Source organism: Colias croceus, chromosome 22, assembly GCF_905220415.1.
Source record: "Colias croceus chromosome 22, ilColCroc2.1".
Lineage (NCBI taxonomy): Eukaryota > Metazoa > Arthropoda > Insecta > Lepidoptera > Pieridae > Colias > Colias croceus.
In genome coordinates this window covers 5,757,022-5,779,759 of record NC_059558.1, presented here as the reverse complement: position 1 = coordinate 5,779,759, position 22,738 = coordinate 5,757,022, and the positions used below count along the sequence as shown (strand labels likewise).

Genomic DNA, 22,738 nt, shown 5'->3' with positions numbered 1-22,738 from the left:
ATACAACTTTGTACTCAGATGTGAGATGACACATACAACCAGTCTTCTCAGTCCTGCACTAAGCTACTCGTTTATGCATGTTTATATATTAGTGATTCGTATGTCTGTATCGTTATAGCAGTATTAGCACAACACTCACACATAACAGACGCGACCAGTTTTTGCGCAATGTCTACAATGGGTGAGTTTTACTTTTACATATTATGTGAATATAAATATGTTTTAGTTTTTACAATATACTTACTAAATTTAATTTAAGGAATCTGAGGAAGGAAATGGGAATTTGTGGTACTTCGTAAATAATTTTACTCAATAAATTGTTTAGTGTCATAATTTAAATAGGTAGGAATAATTTGTATTTTAGTAAACTTTCGCGCGGAAAGTTCTCGAATCCATAAGTTCAATAAAACTCTCGGAGTTTGTAAGAAGTGTTTTCCCGCGTTTTCCTCGTTCAATTAAATATGTATGTACCTATTTGCACCTATTTGTGTTTTAATTATGGTTCCAAACTTCAAAAGGAAATAAAATCGGCCAAGTGCGAGTTGGACTCGCGCACCAAGGGCTCTCGTGAATCATATTTACTTACATCCTACTATAACATCATGGACCAATATTATTGGTCCATGATAATATTATAAATGCGAAAGTTTGTGAGGATGGATATGTGTATGTTTGTTACTCGTTCACGCAAATACAATTAAATTTAGCACACATTTAGAGGATTAACATGTAGGATTAAGGATAGGTTTTATCCTGGAAATCCCACGAGAACGGGAACTATGCGGGTTTTTCTTTGAAAACGCGGGCGAAGTCTCGGGCGGAAAGCTAGTATAATATATTATTAGATCAAATAGTAACCGTAACTTATTTTGATTAAGTAACCGGAAAAACATATTATTGTGTTTACCTACTACGGAAAATTGATTTTACTTTTCGTGGCATACAATTATATTTGCACATTAACTACATGGTCCATATTTTATATGAATAAAAGTTTAAAAACAATTTTTATTTGTTTATCTAGTATGCTTTCAATCAAAACCACTCGTTCGAACGAACGAACGCTATTATAAAAATTATGTTCCCAGTATATAAAAACTAAACTAAACATAAATCATTATCAATTCAAGCGAAGCTGGAAGAAACGGCTAGGCTAGAACAACTATATAAACCCCGAAGTGTCATTTGCATGGTAATTGCATGCCACTTGCATGGCACTTGAATGGCACTTGCATGGCACTTACATGGCACTTGCATGGCACTTGCATGGCATTTGCATGGCACTTACATGGCACTTGCATGTCACTTGCATGGCACTTGTATGGCACTAGCATGGCATTTGCATGGCATTTGCATGGCACTTTCATGGCACTTGCATGACACTTGCATGGCACTTGCATGGCATGTGTGGATGCGCCATTAGGTGTGCCAGGGGTTTCATCCAAGCCAGCGCCGTCCATGAGGAAATCACGACGTTGAATAGATTCAAAGTTTTTATTTGCTGAATGTATGCATAGCACATTGAAGGCACTGAGGTAGATCAGACAATAGAACACGGTTACAAGCCATCTTCTTGAATTTCTGGACGTGAACAATATAATAGAGTAACAATACAGTGAACTATTTTAACAACCAGATCCAATTCATATTTAGTGCGATTATAGGGAAATATTATTTCCGGTTTCAATTTATCTCCAGTATAGGCATCTACACTGGTCTTCGACCAACCAAGCTTCGATCAGTCTCTTCTCGCTGTGCAGCGCGGTTTCACTCGCAGGCAAATCTTGGTAAAGTATTGTAAATATACTAGCTAAGCAGCGCGGTTTCACCTGCGATCGAACCAAAGGCAAAATCAAGTATTTCTATTGTTCATGTTTTATTCTATTATCCTTTAGTACTTACCTTTCAGTTTTTTCGTGGAAGAGCAACAAACATACATACATCCATTCTCACAAACGCATTAAGGATAGGCCAAATGCAAAGTCTATTGAAAAGACATACAAGCGTGCAATATTATTAAATACTAGCTGTTCCCCGCGGTTTTATCCGCATTGCTCCGCTCCTGTTGGTCTTAGCGTGATGATATAATATATAGCCTTCCTCGATAAATGGGCTATCTAACACTGAAAGAATTTTTCAAATCGAACGAGTAGTTCCCGAGATTAGCGCGTTTAAACAAACAAACAAACAAACTCTTCAGCTTTATTATATTAGTATAGATTAAAAAACCGGTTGCGTTGTACGAGCTATTATCTTTTTACTAGCTGCATTTAACCACAGTAAAAATAATAAACACAATATGGAAACTCCCTATAAAAAGTTCAAAACGTTTCACTTACATAAAGCGCATCGACGAGGGGTAGTAAAAAATGGTGTCATTGAGTAGGCCTTTGGAAATGAAAAACCCAGACGTTTCCAAATAAGACCGAATATCGACCGAAGCCGCGTGCAGAGAACTAGTATAGAGTAAATAGGTACTCATGAATAACCTAGATGTGTTTAGTCTAAGGTACAGGCACCTATGTAATTACTTTTTAATAACGGCATATTATAATAAACCAGTTTGATTGGCAAGTTCTGTTCTAGTTAAAGACTAAATACCTAAGGCATTTTTCTATAAATATTTCATAGGTAATATTTCCCTTTTATCGTGGAAATTGCGACTTACGAGTTATGCTTAAAAAATCTTTTCATGATAGGTAGTTTCCTTGGTAGTTTCTAATAGGCAACAAGTGAAGAGAAATTGCGAAGACAATAAATAATTTATTTTAAAATTCCAATGATAGAAAAAAAATAATCACATTAGTTACCGTAATCTAGAGATACCATGCAATATTTCTATAATTTATTTTTTATGTTGTTGATTCAGGATTATAAGGTAAACTCGGCAAATTAGTGTATTATCACCGATCTTTGATAAGAGTGGAAAGTTCGAAATTTGAATTAAATCTGTCCGTTGTAACGAATCGGTTACATAAAAACCATATACCTATATACTAACAACCGTGTGAAATTGTACCTAATTGACAAAATAATATTTACATTTTTAGAAAAGGTCAATGATCTGTTTACATAAATTACTACTTAAATACTAGTTTATATCGTGGCTATAATATTTTATTTATTAAATAAATGATTTGCGATTTTAATAATCTACGTAAAATACAATTTTTACAATCTGTAATGTACTAAAATTATTGCCTCAACGAATGTCGTAACCTTCATACCACTTTAATCCAATTGCTTTTAAACACACTACACATCCATAATGTAAGTGATTGAATAATTTAATCCGTCTAAATCCAGACTCATACTGTACCTAGGTACTTATCTTACGTATTTATTTTTTATGTTTTTTTTTAAGTTAAGTAAGTATGTACCTACTTTACTTGTAAAAATTACTGAGGTCAATCCTGCGTCTGCTCTCGCAAATACGATCATAAAATTGCCAATTTTAAATGTAAAACTGCCAATTTCCCTTTGTAAATGGAAAATGTCCAGCATTGTCCATTTGTCATACATTTTGTGCAGTGTAAATAATAATATTGATAACCGGGGATTTACTGTTTCTCTGTGATGTACTTCCATAAATATCCTTGTCATATTATATGAGTGTATTATTAGTAATAATTTATGTCCGCGGGTCAGCTAGGTCAACCTGTAGCGTGCTACTTTGATAAGGTTTTCCCCTCGATTTTGTTAAGCAATTAGTAACAGGTACAAGGTTGATTTTATCTCATCTCCGTTGGCTTAAATTATTTTTAATATTTATTCTACGTTTGGCAATACCACGGCAATACATACGTGGTTCGTGCGCATTGAGGTGATGGTTTTATGTGATTACTTTTAATTGAGATTAAGGGCAAGGTTTTTTACTACTTTTATCAGCCGATAGTCTATATTTTAAAACCTTAGTTATATTTTCAATACCTTAATGCTTAGCCTTAATGACATAAATATTCATACTTACTTTGTTTATATGCAAATTGCAATACGCTCTGTATTGCAATGCAAATTGCAACTTGAAGAACTCGATGTAATAATATATCTTGAAAATAAATTGTTGATAAGTTTTTACCTCTATGAACTTAGAACCCGATAAATCCCACATCCATTTGGATTATTATTATAATTTATTAATTAGGTATTTACCTAATTAATAAATTTTCTATTGTGAGGTGTTATTATCTAAGGTAGGTAGTAAATACAGTTTAAATAATTTTTATTCGTAAACACAGGATTTATATGTGCGTGAACAAGTTTCAGTTGAATAACCCTAAGTCAAGGACTTTACGAAATAAGCAAATATAATTCTGCCAATTTATTTGCCTGGCATTTAATTAGGCAACACTACAAGTTTATACAACTAGGATGATATGATTTATATGAGAGAGTAAAAATCTAATTACATATACCTACATATATTGTGTACAAGGTTTGCAATATCATACTTTTGAAGTGAAACTTCTTTAGGCACGTTGAGAGTAAAATTTCAAGGTCGCGTCATGACAATACCATCACGTTATGGAGTAAGGCGACGATTTTGGTATCTTTGAATCTTGCCAAAGAAGTTTCACTTCTGACACGTGTTCTCGGCACACACGCTCTTTTTTTCCTAGATGTTCCTATTACTATCACAATTAAGTTTGATTTCAGTTGTTAATTAATATACAATCAAAGAGAAATAATATTTATCGATCTAACTAATAACACAAACGGATTGGACATCTTGAATTATTTATAATGCAATTAAAATAATTGTGACCAAAGATAACAATTAGTAAAATGGTCTGCAAGTACTATTACGACGAGGTGACTATTATACAAGCCATATGAACCAAAAAGTCCCGTCCGATTAGGGCCCTTCTGGCCTCCTCCACTCAAGCGACAGCTCAAGCCGAGGTTCGTGGTCCCCGTCAAGGGGGGACGCCCTTGTGCATGTCGCTACCAGGGTGAACCTTCAGTTCACCCCCGCGTCCGCGTTTAAATGTAGTAGCCCTTCTGGCTAACATTGAGAAACACCTTACAAAAAAAAAAAAAAACCAAAAAGTGGGTCAAACTTGAATTTATAGAAGTTGTCCTAAGGCTACATAATCTTCATAAGCGCATAACTCGAGAACGGCTGAACCGAATTCGATAATTCTTTTTTTATTATATTCCTTGAAGTACGAGGATGGTTCTTATTAGAGATGCGCCGAATAGTGGTTTCACCGAATAACCGAATACCGAATACTATTCGGTTAAAACCTTACCGAACCGAATATTCGGCCGAATTATTCGGTTCAATGCTTTGATGTGTTTTGAAGAAAGAAAGAAAGAAAGAAAAAAAGCTTTATTGCCAACAAAAACTTAGACTATCCTATCTTAAAAGTAAACACATATTAGGCAATCGGAACAGACTCAGCCATGCTGTGGGCTAACACCCGAACAGCGCTGATTTTCAGTCTGCCCGCGTATTTTACGAGGTCCTACATTTATATAAATACTAATAATAAAATTACATTTAAAACTGTTCCTATCAATATAAATAAAAAATTTATAAATACATCTACATATTGTGTACATATATGCACATATATATATTATAAAATAATGCGTAATTGATGCATAAACGGATTCCAACGGGTCGCAAGTAGCTGCTGGCTCGGTGGCGAGCGAGCCTTATCTCACCGTCTGCCACCCGCGTATATCGCCCGCGCACTCCGTGCCGTCTCAGTTGTGTTGAAACATCGCACGAATACGTTACAAATTAAAACAAAAAAATATTAAAATTTTTATATTGTTTAAAAGTTTTATATTTTTACTTTAAGTTAGTGGTTGCAACATGAGCGGCCGTAAAAGATCGCGAGCGTGGGACTTTTTTGATGAAATGCAAGATGACAAAACAAAAGTTAAGTGTAATTTGTGTGATTGTGTTATTTTTCGTGTGTCATATTCTATTGGGACTAAAAGCATTGTCTTCAGACTTCAGGATTTAAAGTATAATAAATATTAAATACTAACTAAGTGCTAATAATAAACATGATTAAATTATGTTGATGTAAATTTACAAAATAAACGTTGATTTGAAATGTAATGATTGTTTTATTTTATACTAGCTTTCCGCCGGCGGCTCCGCCCGCGGTTTCAAAGAAAAACTCGCATAGTTCCCGTTCCCGTGGAATTTCCGGGATAAAACCTATCCTATATTACTCGTGGATAATGTAGCTTTCGAATGGTAAAATAATTTTTTAAATCGGTCCTGTAGTTTATGAGCCTATTCATTACAATCAAACAAACAAAGTTTTCCTCTTTATAATATTAGTGTAGATACGTTAGGTTCAACACATTCTTCATAGGATTTCTTTGACTTGTGCAGTTTAGTATGACATAAATCATTCATAATATGAAGTTATTTATTTAGTTCTATAGCCAAGAAAGTAGAAACACTCATACCGAATATATTCGGCACCTAAACCGAATAATTCGGCCGAATACGAATAGTGAAAAAGATGCCGAATATGCCGAATACCGAATATGTATTCGGTATTCGGCGCATCCCTAGTTCTTATGGAGAGAAAACGTAAATATGTACCACGAGCGAAGCCGGGGCGGACTGCTAGTGATTACATACAAATAGGTGAAGCTAATAGTTAAAAAGTGAAGCCGTTGAATTTCATAATATTAAATCTTTGTAAAACCTTCATTTTATCCTACGGTTTATCCTCGCAGAAACATAAATGTGAAAAATAAAATTAAACATTACAATCCTTTGTACCACAAAGTTAAAAGTTTTCTTTATTTTTACACGCTTTATATTAGCTTCACCTGTATGTTTGTTTGTAACCGACTTCTTTGGGCGCGATTTTGACCCACTTTAAACGGCCAGATTTCGTTCAAACTTTGTAGATTTATTGAGGACCGATGACAATACACTAATTTGATAAAATTTTCTATTTTTTAGTTCGGTTTTCTATAAAAAGCGTGTATTTTAGTTTTTTTTAAACTATTATTATTACAGGATCTCTCACGATCGTGACACTTTTTGCTGTTGTTCTCATTGCTGCTTACTCAGAAGCAGGTAAGTTGAAACAAAGTTGTTTTGTTTGATGTATAATAAATTGTAATCAATTACTTACAAGATCTACAATGTGTATTTTATGAAAACTACTACTACCTATGTGTAAGAAACATTAATCCATCCAAACTTTCAGTTTTCATGTTATAATATTAGACAGAAGTAGTATAACTACTGTCCCTTTTTATGATTCACTAGCTTCCGCCCGCGACTCCGTCCGCGCGGAAATTAAGATTTTTTTTTCTACGTATTTTTCCGGGATAAAAAGTATCCTATTTTATGCCCAGGATAATAAGGTATAATTATACTAAGTTTCATCGAAATCGAACCGTTAGTTTTCACGTGATGCCTGAACATACAGACAGACAGATAGACAAAATTTGTTTTAATCACATATTTGGGCTGGGTATATAGTTACACCCCCTGCTATTTATTTTTTCAATATTTTCAATGTACAGAATTGACCCTTCTACAGATTTATTATATGTATATAGATTTATATAAATTCATTACCTAGGTACTAGCTTTTCGATTACGGCTTCGCCCACGAAAAATCCGCATCCCTTGGGATTTTTGGGAAACCTGCTCTTAAAGTTAAAAAAAAGATTTCCGAGATAAAACCTATGTCCTTTTACAGGTATCAAGTACCAAATTTCATAAAAATAGGTTCCATGCTTGAGGCGTGAAGAAGAGGCAGGCAGACGGAGCTACTTTCGCATTGATAATACTAGGATTTATTCATTCATTGTTATATATTTTTCATATATCTGTTTCCAGCTTCAGGCAGCTGTCCCCTCCCGTCAAAGGTGTACAGCTGCAGCCCAAAATGCCAGCAGACATACGACTGCAGCCACGGCAAGACGTGCTGCCCTAACTCTTGTAATGCTAAGTCCTGTGTCGACTTGGCTACTGTTGGAGGCGGGAACAATGATAAATACTCACAGTGTAAGTTATCTACAAAATATACAGAAAAGATAGATGATATTACTTGTATATTTACTACTAGCTTTCCGCCAGCGGCTTCGTCCGCGTAGTGACAGAAAAACCCGCTTAGTTCCCGTTTCCGTGGGATTTCCGGGATAAAATTATTCTATATCATTCCTTAGGTCTCAAGCTATCTGTGTACCAAATTTGAAGAATATCCGTGCAGTTCTTTTTGAGATTAGCCTGGACATACTTACAGACAAACAGTAAAAACTTTATTTTTGGCTTAGATATCTATTGCAGATCACGCCCCAAGTATTATTAAAAAAAAAAAAAATGTACAGTTTTGACTTTCCTACGATTTTATTATACATAGGTATGTATAGATTTTATATGTAATGCGTAAACCTTGGCGGAACCCACAGAATGGATTGAAATAACGCCATTTAAATATTTTAACTTTTTAACAAATAGCAAGGTGTTATGTAGATTGTAGGTACCTCATATTTTTAAGCTATTGCATATAGCTTCTATCGCGGGCCTTGGGCGCGGGGACCGAATCGAGAAATTCCGTAACGAAAAAACCTCACGCTCCCCACTCCGACGGGCGGAGGTGTGGCTTGAAGGCATAGCATGCAATAGCTTTACCGCGGCAGTCCCCGAGTGCCACACGTCTTTTTTTTTTAATTTCATCTATTGAAGATTGATGCTTTTCCTCAACCTTCATTTGGTCTTTACTCTTTATCCATTTCTTGTTAAACGCTGCAACCCTTTTGCAGCCTTACATTTGCAAAACTACATAAAGTTTGCCAACCTTAGCGTAAAGAAAAAATAAATAAAAAGCTATGATTCCAATTTTGGTAATGTGTTTATTTTAATAAGAATTGTTCTCTCCGCTAACCAATCTATGGCGATAGTTTTATTTTATTTTATTTTTTCATTATAGCTGGTGGTTCCGGAATTTATTGCAATAATCAAAAATGCAGCCCCTCCGAGAAATGCAAGATAGACCCAACCACGAAGAGAATGAAGTGTATGCGAGCGTAATTTATTTAAAACTACATACCTATTATAATATAAAGCCTACGACGTATAATATAAGAATATCATTTATGTTACAGAAGTAATAGTTTTGTTAGATAACTAACTATAGCTTCTGTGACTATTTCATTCAACAATGAACAAATATACTCTGAAACTAATTTAAGCTTACGTTATATGAGGTAGATAGTATTACTTTTACAATAAAGAACCTATTTTTGAGTAACTATCTGTTTTATTTCTAATAAAAATTACCCTGGCCATATTTCTCTGCCACACAAATACCTATTTTGTAATTATTAACAACATGCGTAAAATAGACGTGTGTGGATAGCTTTATTTGAATATACATATTTATTGATATACATAAGTAAATAACTTAGTACCAAATAGATATACCTAGTCAGTCTATTCTCGACTTATAAATGAATAGAACGATCGTTATTTACTGATGATCGTTATGTTATGTACATAATATTTCATTCACATTTAGTCGTTCATGTTTGTTTAAGTTACCTACCTACATACTAAACTTTTTACCTTTAATATCCTGTCTAATACATAATAGTGTATTACAATCTAAATAATAATTATTATTTTACGTCTTATTTCTATTACTTTTCAACCGAAATCCATATTCATATAGTTAGGTAGTAAATTATTTTCAAACTCCTCAATAAAAATATTCGACAGACGGCAAGTAATTGATTCGTACAACCTTTCTGTAATCCCCTTGCTTACAGCACCTTAATATTAATGCTAATATGCACGCACCCTGTTTCCTTGTGAAGTCGATATTATATAGCAACGGCGATCAGTCACCTCTTTGCCTTAGCTTTGATCGCAGGCGCTAAAATTTGTAATATTTCGCGCGTAAACTGTTACGTGTGTACTTTTGTGTTCAAATATATATTTTTTATAGGTACACTACTACTAGGGTATATTGTTGTGTATATAATAAAAAGTAAATCTTTTTTAACTCTAGTAGGAGAAGCATGTAGTTATAAGGTAATCAGTAAACCTTGTAAATTTTCACATAAACATAAATGAAATCAAATTTCATTTTAAAAAGGGAAATAAGCGAAAACAATAGTGCTGAGACTTCTTAAAATATCTTAAATAATATCTTATATTTGCTATTTCTGAAACGTATATTTAACATTAATTGAATAATTCTAATACATTTTTGAGAAAATATTCATTTGTATTCGTATGCACATTCATTAATTGTTTGTAATGCCAGTTCAATAGGAATTATCGATCGTGTCGTATCAAATTAGTTAAAAATTCAATACATAATTAGAAATGGCAAGCAGGCTAACACGCGAATCAACAATTTGTCTAGGTATATTTTTCTAAAAACAAACTATCTATCGAGGATGTTCAATACTATCGATATTCTATTTACATATTTACAAAAAGTTAAATTATTCGTCAATCAACAAAACTCTACACTCAACAAAAATGTGGTTTGAATAATTTTTGTAACTTAAAGCTCATCAGAATTCGCGTTTATTTTTTATATAAATATTGTGCTGGTTTCCCCATAGGATTATGTAAAAACTTAACCCATATATTCTGTAGTTACATTCGCAATTAAAAAAAAAAGCAATGAACGGCGATATAATTGAATCCGCGGAGGAGAGAAATCCGCCTCTATGGGAGAGATTAGGCTGTGGTCACATCGCGCGACTGTGTCGACGGAAAAGACGTAGAGTCGCGCCCGATGGTTCTAACAGCAAAAGGTAAGACTACAAAACTTAAAAAATAAAACTTTAATAATAAATAAATTAACCTAATACCTGGGTCATGCCCGTTCTCCTGTACACATTTGGCGTACTCAAGTGGACTCAGACCGAACTGAACGCCCTGGACCGGAAAGTCCGCACAACTATGACTCTGCATCGGTTGCATCACCCGAAATCGTCAGTGATGAGGCTGTATATCCCTAGAAGGTGCGGTGGTCGTGGCATGTTAAGTGCCCAATCGCTGCACAATCGGGAGATATGCAAACTCAGAGACTATTTCCTTGCAAAGGTTAGTCATGCAATCCATGCTGAAGTCATAGAATGTGACAAAGGACTCACTCCCCTATCCCTGGCCAAAAAGGACTGGCAAAAGCCGGCGGTGCTCAGCATTTCCGACAGAGAGGCCATATGGAAAGAGAAAGAGCTACATGGTAGGTTTCACAGGATTCTGCATGAACCTCATGTAGATTTCTTGTCCTCCGTGCACTGGCTGCGTTTCGGTGACCTCTTTGGGGAAACCGAGGGTTTTGTCTGTGCGATACAGGATCAGGTGGTTAAGACGAACAATTATCGGAGGTACATCATAAAGGACGGGACCCAGGACTTATGTCGTATGTGTCACCGTCCTGGAGAAACTCTCCGACATGTTACTTCCGGTTGTTCCATGCTTGCCAACACTGAGTACTTGCACAGGCATAACCTAGCAGCTAGGATTATCCACCAAGAGCTCGCTCTGAAGTATGGCCTTCTTGTCGGAAAAGTGCCTTATTACAAGTACGCGCCGGAGCCGGTCCTGGAAAATAACCGTGCCAAATTGTACTGGGATCGGCCCATCATCACAGACAGGACTATTCTAGCGAATAGACCTGATATTGTGGTGATGGACCTAGCAACTTCCAGGATTTTCTTGGTAGACATCACTATCCCACATGACGACAATCTTGTTAAGGCCGATTCAGATAAACGGCTCAAATATCTGGATCTGGCGCATGAGGTTGTCGAGATGTGGGGCGGTGTGTCTGCCGAGATAATCCCCATAGTTGTGTCCACCAATGGGCTGATTCCTTCCTCCTTAAAACAATATTTAAGGAGGTTGGATTTACCGGTAAAGCCCATGACAGTGGGGATACAGCGGGCAGTCCTGCTGGACAACGCTCGGATAGTCCGCAGGTTTCTCACTCAATCGCCCTAGGCTCCGGCCGTCTGGCCACTCAGCCGGAGTTGTTTAAAACACCGCCGCGAGGCGAGATACTTGCCCCCCCAATAAATAATAAATAAATATTATAGGACATTATTACACAAATCGACCTAGGTCCTAGTCCCACAGTAAGCTCAATTAAGGCTTGTGTTGTGGGTACTAGGCGACGATAAATATAATATTTAATAAATACATATATACATAATAACACCCAGACCCAAGAACAAATAATTGAGTTCATCACACAAATATTTGCCCTGACCGGGGATCGAACCCGGGACCGTCGGCTCAGTAGGCAGTTACTTTACCACTGCGCCAACCGCGTCGTCAAACTTACTTGTATTCTATTTTTATTTATATTATGTAAACTTTACTTGTATTCCTTACACTTGTTAACACTCGATAAAGCATAAAAATTATTTGTAGGTATGCATTGAGTTTATTATTATGTATGTTTTTTTTTAAATTGTTTTCATTCACGCTAATTAGATAATTGTTGTACAATTGAATGAATGAACCATATTATTTTACACCACATAATTCACAATTATCGATACAATTACTGAAGACTATATAATCATTGTCTCAATTAAATAAAAGCTATTTGATCAAATAACAAAAAAAAACAATTATTGGGCAGAATAGAGTTCCCAGATTATTGAAATTGTTGAGAGATTAGCAACACCAAGAAAAATGTAGGCAAAAACCCAAATGTAGACATAACGGGTGTTAGTTAGTTTTTGTACGTAAGAAAACGTCCTTCGTACAACAACAATACATTTATAATTAGCTGCCAAGTAATCACGCTCACGCACATCACATTAATATTAATAGCATTTAATAATACAGCTGTTTTATTACCGAAAACAATTACATAGTTAAAATATGGATAAAGACAAATTAACTGGGTCAATTCACCACCAAACTAAATTAAAAAAAATTAAACACAATCTGTTATCAGCCAGCAACCTGAACATAGAAGAAAGATTATATTATTAAAATAGAGTTGAATGAATTAATAAATATTTAATTATTAATAGAAACATTTTACGAGTAGGTCAGTTTTAGGAACCATTTCAATTCTGTGCCCGTACTATCAACGGAACATCGACTACATATTTATGGATACGCTATTTTTCATTCTTGTTATGTATTATCATAGTACCTAGTGGCCAGTGTTAACCTAGTGTTTGTAGTTAGTATGAATAAATGACTGAAAACACGTAATTTGCACAAAAACAAGGAAACAATGATAAAGACACAGACCAGTCACTACAAATACGTACAAAGGCGGTCTTATCACTAAAACAGCGATCACTTCCAGGCTACCTTAGGTCGAGGATTGTGAGAATACGTTAGTACCCTTATTGACACCCTAAAATAAAATATTTATAACAAATGATTCCAAAATAAAGAAACAATATCGCCACGATACTCTGGCCTTTATCCGTGACATTTTCGTTATAATAAGAATTGGCCCTGTACGAATCACGCTACTCAAAAATAGGTCACGATTATTTTTAGGGACACGAAACCAGGTAATTTACTTTAGCGATTACACTTACAGGTGATTTAGAGCCATAAGCCCATAATAAGTTTGTTTCCTTTTAAATGTCACCAATCGGACTTGGGCCTTTTACGTGCTTTAAAGTCAAAACAGTTGCATTGATTTTAATGAAATTTGATGCAGAAATATAATATCTTGGAACAGATTATGACTGTATAGTCCTTATGATAAAGCAACAACCAGACTTGTGATTGGAATTTCCACTTTATGGCTATGGTAGAGCAGGTAATCCTGCTTAATTTTGCAATTATAGGCTCAAAGTCGGTTCCTACTTGAGTTTTCTCGAACTTAACCAGAGATGAAATCATGTTCACCTTTTTAACCGACTTAAAAAAAGGAGGAGGTTATCAATTCGGCCGGTATGTTTTTTTTTATGTATGTACACCGATTACTCCGAGGTTTCTGAACCGATTACGTGATTCTTTTTTTGTTCGATGCGGGATGGTGTCGAATTGGTCCCATAAAAATTTTATTCGGATAAGCCCAGTAGTTTTTATTTTATGGGCATTTTTTCAAGTGCAAGTTTGAAGTCGGTTGTTTTTAACGCGCGCGGTTATCACTTGTTATGTTAGCTGTACTGTACCTACATCCAATACTATAGAATACTATGCACCCGTGTCTAAATAATAGGTACTAGGCCTTCATATAGATAATTTCATACTTAAAAATATACCTTGAGCTTGCACTCGACCAAAAAGCTATATTTGTCTACTTCAGTCAATATTGTCACATGTTATAGCGTTTGTTTATTCACCACAATATAAATATGCGGATGTAACGTCAACAAAACAACTTCAATTTCGATATTTAGAAATGTCTATTGTCTGACGAAAAATAAATTTACTGAGTTGATTTTTTCATAAAATTCAACGAATGTTGAAGACACCTCTATACTTGCACTTGGATAAATCCTTAATACATATTATCGATATGCATACTTACTTGTGAAATATTTATGTGTCGAAACTCAAATGAACATGAATTAATTTTTGTAGTGAAATTTTGTAATCGCATTGAGAGTAAAATTTCAAGGAACTCAATACTCATACTGTGAGTCGTCATAGAGCCGTCATAGAGTAGGTAAGGCAAAGATTTTCGTAGTGATTACATGAATCTTGCCAAAGAAGTTTCACTTCTGACACGTATGCTCAACACACACGCTCTTTATTTATTTCGAAAATTTATTTTACGATAGTCACACTCATGTAATCACTATCAATATCATTCCGCAATTAGGGTGCTTTTCTACCAAAGATGTGCGAGGATGCGTAGGGATGTGTTTGTAAGGAACCAATCATATCGCTTCATTTAGTTTGAAGTTTGAAGCGATGTGTTTGTAAATAACCAATAGTTTACATACAAACACATTCCTCGCTACATACCCTTGAATATTATTGGTGGAAAACCACCCTTGCACATCAGTTAATAATTTTTTCTAAGCATGACTAGAAAAAACAAACGTTACAGTTTAACCTCAACCATTCGATCATTAATTTGCTGACCCTACATTCATTTGTCATTTTATCAACGCATACCACTTAGGGCTTAGGGGTAAAACATTAAACACGACAGTACACCCTTGTCCGTGGTTCCTACCCCACGTTGGAAATGTCCAAATTAACTAAACGTAGAAAATCGAGCATCAACCTCTCTAATTATAGAAAATTCCATTTTTTAAACAGGTTCGTATATAATCTTTTTAATATATATTTATATGTTAACTAGCTTTCCGCCCGCGGCTTCGCCCGCGTTTTCAAAGAAAAACCGGTTCCCGTAGGATTTCCGGGATAAAACCTATCCTATGTCCTTTCTCGGGTATCAAAATATCTCTAGGTATACCAAATTTCATGCAAATTGGTTCAGTAGTTAAGGCGTGATTGAGTAACAGACAGACAGACAGAGTTACTTTCGCATTTATAATATTAGTATGGATATAAAACTTTATAGTTTTATTCTGACTTTAATAGAGAGGTAGAGCAGGATTTTTTCGTTCAACTTTAGGATTCAAAAGCATTGGGCATTACGCTATTTTGAGTAAGTAGGTAATTAATTAGTGACTTCTTCTCTATCTTCAAATGTATTTAAGCAATCAATACAACGAATGTAACCGGAAATATCTGTAAATAATCCATACTAATATTATAAATGCGAAAGTAACTCTGTCTGTCTGTCTGTCTGTCTGTCTGTTACTCAATCACGCCTAAACTACTGAACCAATTTACATGAAATTTGGTATGGACATATTTTGATACCCGAGAAAGGACATAGGCTACTTTTTACCCCGGGAAATAGGATAGGTTTTATCCCGGAAATCCCACGGGAACAGGAACTATGCGGGTTTTTCTTTGACTGCGCGGGCGAAGCTGCGGGTGGAAAGCTAGTAATGTATTAAAGGAAGCTTGGAGTATAGACCCAGCAATGTTGGTGGTATAAGTCTCTTATTATTATTAGTACATACTCTAAGGTTATTAGGTGCTAGAACAACAAATAAAACAAACGTATAATATTTCAATATATTTATTTATATAAAAACAATATACGGCTTATTAAAAAAAAATAGTTTGTTTGTTTGAACACACTAATCTCAAGAACTACTGGTCTGATTTTAATAATTCTTTCAGTGTTAGATAGCCCATTTATTGAGGAAGGTTCAAGGTTATAGGCTATCGATTTATCACGAGCAAAGCCGGGGCGGACTGCTAGTAAATAATAAAATCCAGCGTGTAGAAAAATTAGGGATGCATCATTAATTCGACACACGAAGAAATTATCATGAAAGGTTACAAGGGGAACTCAAACGTGATAAACCACACGTGATTGGATCATTAGGGACTTTATATAGTTCTATCTAGACACGCGGCAGCGTGTCAAGCCGAGTTCAAGCGAAGAGAACTGGCGAGCAGCAGCCGTGTGTATATTTACACGAACCATTTCGAGCCACTTTTCACCCCCTTATAACTCGAAAACTATTTAAGTTAAATAAACCAAATTTGGTACATATCAAGAGGACCTCAAGATAAACAAGAACCTTAAATTTCATAAATACAGATTAAACAGTTGCGTAGATATTAATATCCAAAAATCGCAATTTTTAAGACTGACTGACTTATAGACATATACAAAACCTAACCCACTTCCAGATGACCTAGAAAGTTCAAATTTTGTAATCAACTAGGTAATAGTGAGTATACAAAGGAAAAAATCAGAAAATACTGAATTTATCTGTATTTAATTTTTTTTTCAATGACATTAATTTTGTTTGTATGAAAAAATGGAAAAGTTTATAAAAATAGAAAATATTATATTCACCTTACTAGTCTTAAAAAATAGATCAAAACTAGTCAGTGGCCGAAAAAAATTTTGAAATCCATCAATAAATGACTGAGATATAGATTATTGAAGTTTACATATTTTAGCGCGAAACATCTGTAGATTCGATGCGCCTCTGACATCACACTCACTCGCGCTAGTATCGCTAGGGCGGATTACTTCGATTGCATGATTTCTTTATTCAAAACTGTTATTAAACGTAAAATAAAAGAAAATTGTAATAAAAATATTGCTCATACAGGTAACAATAATATATAATTTTACATATTCACATTTATTTATTCTTTATTTATGAGTGTTTAGTTTAGTTTTAATTTCAGTGTAATGGAAGAAGGCTTCGTCGAAGGTCGGAATGATTTTATTTGCGTAATATTAATACTTATAAGTGAAGCATCTTTAGGCGCGTTTAGAGTAAAATTTCAAAATCGCGTCATGGCAATACCGTAACGTCATGGAGTAAGGCGACGATTCTTCTACAACGATCTTTGCATCTTTGTAATAGTATGTGTACAAATTCACGCTGGATGTTTAGAAAATCATGTAATCTTTTAAACAAAAAACGAGTTTAAAAAATTGCAGATAATGACGGGGCAATGTGCGCTGACATTCATAACATACAAGAAAATATAGAAAATAATACAAAGAAACCGCAAGAAAAAATATATAACAACAAAATCGTGTATAAAAGTAATATATTCATAAAGTAAATCAAATTTGCAGAGTAATTTTCTGTACAAAAAGTAATGATATGCCACCAAAAACATAAATGTAAAAATTGGAGCCGAGTTCAATCGTTGACTTAATTTGCCAAAAAAGAAATGAGATCTAATTAATGTGTGCCAAGTTCTGCAGACAGTCCAGAATTTTATTTACAAAGATGTATTAAGTTCTTAGGTTGACTGAAAACTCAATTGTTTTATTTTCCCTTAGAGAACAATGTTTATTCCAAAATATAACTTTTTTAATTTGAATAATATAATTATTTTCACAAAGCAAACAACTAATGACCTATTGAACCCCATAATTTGATGAGGCTAGTTTTACATACTGTTTATATTTTGTGAGGTTCTAAAAACTAGCCTCATCAAATTATGGGGTTCAATAGGTCATTAGTTGTTTGCTTTGTGAAAATAATTATATTATTCAAATTAAAAAAGTTATATTTTGGAATAAACATTGTTCTCTAAGGGAAAATAAAACAATTGAGTTTTCAGTCAACCTAAGAACTTAATACATCTTTGTAAATAAAATTCTGGACTGTCTGCAGAACTTGGCACACATTAATTAGATCTCATTAATTCTTTTTTGGCAAATTAAGTCAACGATTGAACTCGGCTCCAATTTTTACATTTATGTTTTTGGTGGCATAGAATTTATAAAAATAAGCTTCGTGAATGGGAATCGATTAATTTCGTTGCCTAATTGAAAAGCATGTGAATGTAAATTTTTCAAATTGAGATTTTTCTAAACGACGGGTTATTTGAATAAAGCGAAGCGAAGAACGACTGATTTGAATTCTTTTTTTTTTTGCCTTATAATCCACTTATAAAGAGATCCTTATCCTAGATATGAATAGGAGATCATCAATTTTAAATGTTACAAAAATAAGCATTTCATATTTTTATATTAGTTTTTCGGCTCATATTATTTGTTCTGTATGTGTGTGTGTAATGAAAAAAAGTGACGATTACATAGCTTTTCCTCAATGATAAAGCACACTAAGTACCTTTAATTTGCAATTATAATAAAGCATATCATCAATATCCATTACAATATACATCATTCAAATAGCACAGTCCAACTACGTTTCTAAAGACAACCTCTTATTTCAGGAAAGAAAACCGTCGCCGGATTAACCGCCCCCCATCTGCGCAATACAGCCCCCTCAGTGAGGCGCTACGCACGAACACACCATCTGGCTTGCAATGTGCGTTGTTCTGTGGCGGTTCTAGATGCAAGTATGAACTGCCGTCGCAGAAGTCGTCGGCTATACAGGGATTGTATTCTGATTGGTAAGATTTGTAGAAGTTTAACCAGGTTTTAAAGATGTGCTTTTCACCTTGTTTATAGTTTACTACAGCATATACTAATTTTCATTATATACTCGATACAATATGGTTCTACCAGTTATGTTCTTGTTTTATTTATATTGTAAATCATTAAATACAATTTATAATTAATGGAAAATATCGGTTTCCAATGACTCTATCTTATTTAAACATCTTGAATGTCTCTACATATTTTGTAGTTAGCAATTACGATTGAAGTCGTTATTGCTAATTACAAAATGTGAGGCGTTATTTTTTATAATAATGGTCCACTCAAATAATATGAAATACTTACATTAATTTTCAATTTATAAAAAATATTACTTTTATAAAAACTAGAAATAAAATAACTCGTAACAAAAACTTTAAGGTAACAAAAATTTCAATGAGCGGAATAAAGCATTTAAAAGTCGTATTCAAATATTTTTTGCGGTCATACCTAACTAGCAAAATAATGAGTACCTAGTACCTACTTACTCATATTGAAATGAGTGAGGACGGAAGTCACGCGAATCATGTATAATTCAGGGTAAAGAATTTTTAAATTTACAAGAATAATGTACCTGCGTCAGTACTATAATGTTTGTTAGTTGACCTAAACTAAAATAATAAGCAGCTAATTATACTACGTTTGAATACATCGTTAACCAAAAACAATGAGTTTTTTTCGATTTATGGTGCATTTATCTTAGTTTAATACTGTATTGTATTTCACCGTGAATACTGTACGGTAAACGGTTATATAATATCAAATTGATCGATTAAAATAAAATTAGACCTAAAAAATCGTCGAGAATGTTATAGAAAATATGGATCGATTTTAATATTACCGAGAAATAGAAACATATGATTACCTCTGAATAATAATTATAACATTTATAAGCTAGTGTGTAATAAAACTATAGGTATATAGCCATTTATATTTTGGTAGTTAGTACTTATAAGGGTGCATTTATATCAAACGAGCAAATTCTTTTAGCATAGGCATAGAGCATTCTTTCGTTGCTCATAGTAGGTTCGAAAATATTATATACCTATGCAATGTTCTAATTGAATACGAGTGTTCGCTTACTCTAGGCGCTCTAGCTCTATGTTCGTTGGTCTTAATGCACCCTTATTAATTACTAGCTGCTCCGCGCGGTTTCACCCCCGTGGCTCCACTCCCGTTGCCCGTAGCGTAATGAAATATAGCCTATAACCTTCCTCGATAAATGGGCTATCTAACACAGAAAGAATTTTTCAAATCGGACCAGTAGTTCCCGAGATTAGCGCGTTCAAACAAACAAACAAACAAACATACATACAAACAAACAAACACACAAACTCTTCAGCTTTATAATATGTATAAGTATAGATTTACAAGTTTGAAGTTACAACATATTATAACGCCAGAAACAGGCTCTGATTGTGACCCACTCCTAAAGGATAGATTTAATTCAAACTTTGTACGAAGGACCGGCGACAATACAATAATTTCATGCGATATCAACATCAATGTCTGTTCAATGTTTAATTACAAGTAATTATCATCAATATGTCGTGGCCATATCGTAGATTTGCTCATTTCATGAAATGGCCAATTTAGTTTGGCCAGATCTTTAAATCGTCAACGTTTCACGATTTGGTCATCCACATTTGGCCATTTCACGAAATGCGACCATTTTTGTTTCTTTTTTAAAAAGCGAATCGCTTCTGGCACTCGCCGGCCGCTGCTAATAGTAATAATTAATCATAACCGACTATAAAAAAGGGTAGGTGGTGGAACCGTTACCGGAAAGTTATATATTATCTATATAACTTTATACCATAGGTATTCAAGATAGATAGATGCGATCGCAATAGCTTCAATTTTCTTTAAAATTGAAATCTTCATATCTCGGGATAAGTGATTCTTAGAAAAATGTAGAGACTTCACTACATAGTATAAAACAAAGTCGCTTTCTCTGTCCCTTAGTATGCTTAAATCTTTAAAACTACGCTACGGATTTTGATGCTGTTTTTTTTTAATAGATAGAGTGATTCAAGAGAAAAGTTTTAGTATATAATTTATTGGGTTTTAGACAAAGCGGGCGAAGCCGCGGGGCGCAGGCGGTAAGCTAGTATTTTATAAAATAAGACCTATAAGACCCTTTCACTAACGTCGATTCTAGTAAGTAGATAGTAATGTAAATTGTATTATCGAAGTAAAATAATAACTACCAAGTTCACTACAAACAAAATATTATGTAAAATGTATTTCAGGGTCACGGACGACATTCTGGCGATGGCGCGACCCAGCACCACGGGAATTGCAGCTAGAAATATTATACAGCAATTTCACAGGTTATTTTCATAAAGTGAGCTAGCGCGCAAGAGCAACTTTTGTCTCCGAAACTATTTTTTCTCTCCCATCAACTCTGCGGTAGTAAGAAAGTGCGCGCACGTAGCGACGCAACTCCCCACAAAATAGTTGCGGAGACAAAAGTTGCTCTTGCGCGCTAGCTCTTAGAGCACAAATGCACAAGTAATATGTTAACAGTTACAAAGTCACATTTGATGATTTACTACCTTTTATCTTTAGGTTGCTTGGCAGAAATGGTCCATAAGCCATGGCCGCCAATCGTATACAAAATACAGAAAATAAAGTTTAGTTATCCGCTTGACGGCTTTCATTTTCAAAAGAGTTATTTTGTTAGGGGCCGATTTTTCAATCCTTGGTTAAAATGTATCCGTCTAATAAAGTATTAAGTACACGAACATATTAAAATATCACCTGTAAACTGTCAAGTACTTACGGACAAATAGAATACATTTTTGAAATCGTAGTTTAATTTTAATACGTTATTCGACGAATAAATTTTATCCAAGGATTGAAAAATCGGCCCTAGCCCCTAAATAAATCATTATTCATCAATAATATGATACCTACCTTCTTGTTACTACGATTAACCTTGTAAAAGAAGTTGGAAAAAACCTATCGATTACATTAGCATAATTAAACCTATTGCACACAATGATAATGAACTGTGTGACACATATATGAACTGCATGGCCTGGCGACTAGCTTGGCAGGGTTCAGCTATCAAAACTTTCTACTTACTTAACTAACTTACTTCTTAAGAGTTTGTTTCTTTGTTTGAACGCGCTAATCTCAAAAACTACTGTTCCGATTTGAAAAATTGTTTCACTGTTAGATAGCCTATTTATCGGGGAAGGCGATCATCACGCTAAGACCAATAGGTGCGGAACACTATTGGTATAAAACCGCAAGGCACAGCTAGTAAATAAATAGGTTATATTTCAGCTGGGGCATCCGAACGGTAATCAATCTTCAGATGGCCGGGGAACACGCGAGCTGTGGACCTCCTCTCACCAAGTCCGGGTTCACATATGACCCTGTTATATTCATGGCTAGTGATAGTAAGTATTATTTACCTAGATTATTATCCATCTATTTTTATAAAAGTAAGTCTATTTGTTCCATATATATATATACCTCGAGAATGAAGGGGATAGATTTTTAATGGTTTTTAGTTTAAGATCTCTCTCCGCTTGGATGAGGATACCTATTGACTAAGTAAAAACTTGAAAAATTTAACCTACCCGCGAACTTAGGTCTTAGAACTTACCTGTCCTTTAACTAGAACACTGTGCTCGGGTCAAATAGTTGTTCACAAATAATTGACATTTTTCAATATCAGAAAATAAATAAATGAGGGAATTAAATCCCCTTACTTGCATCAGTATAAACTGTTTGCCGTAGCGAAATAATTTTTGTTCTTTTTATTGTCATACTATAATATTATGTGGTACCTAGTTATTACAAAATCGATTCTAAGAACTCTA

The 22,738-nt window shown here is 34.5% G+C and overlaps 2 protein-coding genes across 6 annotated transcripts in view; both read left to right on the top strand.

Moving 5' to 3' along the window:
- Positions 1-45: 45 nt before the first annotated feature.
- Positions 46-9,068, top strand: LOC123701909 (waprin-Phi2). Of its 2 annotated transcripts, XM_045649526.1 has the most exons (4): positions 46-181; positions 7,001-7,060; positions 7,835-8,002; positions 8,928-9,068. In XM_045649526.1, exons 1-4 carry the CDS (start codon positions 169-171, stop codon positions 9,026-9,028), a joined length of 342 nt encoding a protein of 113 aa, XP_045505482.1. In that variant the 5' UTR covers positions 46-168; the 3' UTR covers positions 9,029-9,068. The 2 variants fall into 2 exon arrangements, with proteins under 2 accessions (XP_045505482.1, XP_045505483.1); XM_045649527.1 differs by lacking the exon at positions 7,001-7,060 and having other exon boundaries at positions 55-181.
- A 768-nt stretch (positions 9,069-9,836) lies between these two features.
- LOC123701899 (protein tyrosine phosphatase domain-containing protein 1-like) overlaps positions 9,837-22,738 on the top strand; it is a 36,552-nt gene continuing 23,650 nt past the window's right edge. The window contains exons 1-5 of one of the 4 annotated variants that reach the window (XM_045649510.1): positions 9,837-10,030; positions 10,607-10,767; positions 18,698-18,877; positions 21,155-21,235; positions 22,197-22,312. In XM_045649510.1, coding sequence (XP_045505466.1) covers positions 10,634-10,767; positions 18,698-18,877; positions 21,155-21,235; positions 22,197-22,312 — 511 coding nt within the window. In that variant the 5' untranslated portion in view covers positions 9,837-10,030; positions 10,607-10,633. Of the gene's footprint in view, positions 10,768-18,697; positions 18,878-21,154; positions 21,236-22,196; positions 22,313-22,738 lie in introns of all 4 variants that reach the window. The other 3 variants (XM_045649509.1, XM_045649512.1, XM_045649508.1) reach the window with 3 other exon arrangements.